Source organism: Mus pahari, chromosome 2 (assembly GCF_900095145.1).
Source record: "Mus pahari chromosome 2, PAHARI_EIJ_v1.1, whole genome shotgun sequence".
NCBI classification, from domain to species: Eukaryota; Metazoa; Chordata; class Mammalia; order Rodentia; family Muridae; genus Mus; species Mus pahari.
The window spans coordinates 58,891,007-58,893,403 of NC_034591.1; the positions used below are offsets into that span (position 1 = coordinate 58,891,007).

Consider the following 2,397-nt stretch of genomic DNA (forward strand, 5'->3'; position numbering starts at 1 on the left):
TCTCTCTCTCTCTCTCTCTCTCTCTCTCTCTCTCTCTCTCTCTCTCTCTCTCTCTCGGTTTATTTATTTTATTATGTATACAGAGTTCTGCCTGCATGTATACTTGCAGGCCAGAAGAGGGCAGCAGATCTCATTATAAATGGTTAAGAGCTACCAATGTGGTTGCTGGGAATTGAACTTAGGACCTATGGAAGAATAGTTAGTGATCTTAACTTCTGAGCCATCTCTCCAGTCAGAGGATCAGTTCAACTTGCAGCACCCACATGGTGGCTTATAACCAGTTGTAATTCCAGCTCTGCAGGATCTAATGCTCTTTTTCGGCCTCTAGACACACTATGCATGCATGAGGCACACATTATATACAGGCAAAACACCTATACTTATAAAGTAATAAGTAATCAAATGTTTAAGAGAGGTTTGAATATTTTTTTATGCATTGGGAAGAAGAATAGGAACAGCATAGATACTAGTGTGTGTGTGTGTGTGTGTGTGTGAGAGAGAGAGAGAGAGAGAGAGAGAAAGAGAGAGAGAGATTGTATGTTTGCACGACTGTGTGAGTGTATGTCTCTCTGTGTGAAAGTGTGTATGGCGTGTGTGTATGTGTGTGTGTAAGAAAGAGTGTGTGTGTGTGTGTGTGTGTGTGTGTGTGTGTGTGGTGTGTGTGTGTGACTGCTAACTCTCTACCTACCCTCCCTCTTGGACCAGCTCTCTTGAATGGGTCACAAGCTCGTCTCTGTAAGTCAGTCACTGAGGGAAAAAAAAAGTTGGAGATCTACGAAGAGTGCTTCCCTAGCAAGTGTGAAACTCATGTTCAGTCTGTCTCTCTGTCTGTCTGTCTGTCTCTCTCTCACGTATACACACACACTTATAGGAAAAGACCAGAGTCAAGGTTAGGTAAGGAGGCAGGGAGAGGCGTGGCTAAGGCGAAGGGCACAGACTGTAATGGTATCGGTGACCCACATATCCTGGTTTGCTGTCTATCTGTCCCATGGTGATGGAGAAACCAGAGGACCTCATATTCTCTCTTCTCAACCTCCTCGACAGAGAAGTGGGGGTGCATCGGGAACCTCAAAGTCTGAAGTACGCATTACCCTGGGGATCTTTTTCTTCTTCTTGCCATTCTGTAGGTCTCCAAGGTTAAAGAACGTGTCGTCCGGGCTGCTAGGTGTGGAGGGAGGGCTGGTCCTCAGCGGGGACCCAGCTCCGTCCCGACTCAGCTTCCTAGTGTCCAACAGCTTCAAGTTTCTTCTCTCTGAGTTCTGCCGGAAAAATGCAGACTTGGACAAGGACTGCTGTGTGAGAAAAGGAGACGGGCATGAGTTCAAATGAAGGGGCTGAGGCGGCCGATCAGTGCAGAGACGAGGAGCTGAGCAGCTCGGCTGGGTTCCCAGGGTACAGGGGTTTGCTATGCTAACTGCGCTGTGCTACCATTCCACTGTGGAAAATGTAGGTGACAGAGGCTGTGACTCCAGGATAATCTCTTTTCAGATGAGTGGGAAGCCACCTGCCACCACTGCTTTAGAGATGAGCCTTGATAAAAGACACACATTCTGGGAATTGCAGGACTAAACTGGTTTGCCAAGGGCCTGCTCTGTAGGCAGTGTTATCCCTCTGGGCATCCGTATCTTCTTCTTTTATTTGGAGTATTGAGGTTTGAGTCTAAGGCCTTACACAGGCAGGCACTCTCCTACTGAGCTAGAGGCCCAATCCAGGATTTTATTTCTGAAGCAAAGCTTCTTTCTTTCCTTTTTTTTCTCCTTTCTTTTCTTTTCTTTTTGGTTTTTCGAGACAGGGTTTCTCTGTATAGCCCTGGTTGTCCTGGAACTTACTCTGTAGACCAGGCTGGCCTCGAACTCAGAAATCCGCCTGCCTCTGCCTCCTGAGTGCTGGGATTAAAGGTGTGCGCCACCACGCCTGGCTAGCAAAGCTTCTTTCAAATCAAAATGAAAACCTTATTCAAAAGTTTACAGCTCAGTAGAGAAGGTAGCTCAGAGGCTCACGCAGCATGTACATGGTGCCAAATTTGATCTCCTGTACCCTCCAAAAATAAAATGAACTGTACTCCTGGCACGGTAGTGCATGGCTGTAGTCTAGCACTGGGGGTAACCAGATGTGCATGCAAGGTCCTTCTTAGCTGCATAGCCAGTCTGAGGCTAGTCTGGGCTGCATGAGACTTTGTATCCAAAAAAACCCAAAACCCAAAAAACAAAAAACAAAAACAAAGAAAGTTATAGCTTAAAACACAGAAGAGAGCCGGGCGTGGTGGCGCACACCTTTAATCCCAGCACTCAGGAGGCAGAGGCAGGTGAATTTCTGAGTTCGAGGCCAGCGTGGTCTACAGAGTGAGTTCCAGGACAGCGAGGGCTACACAGAGAAACCCTGTCTCAAAAAACCAAA

General features: G+C 47.1%; 1 protein-coding gene across 2 annotated transcripts in view; it reads right to left on the reverse strand.

The window, feature by feature from the left end:
- The window catches only part of Dennd2a (DENN domain containing 2A), a 95,693-nt gene that overhangs the window by 32,619 nt on the left and 60,677 nt on the right, over positions 1-2,397 (reverse strand). The window contains exon 5 of one of the 2 annotated variants that reach the window (XM_021190113.1): positions 1,092-1,289. In XM_021190113.1, coding sequence (XP_021045772.1) covers positions 1,092-1,289 — 198 coding nt within the window. Of the gene's footprint in view, positions 1-1,091; positions 1,293-2,397 lie in introns of both variants that reach the window. The other variant, XM_021190112.1, reaches the window with a different exon arrangement.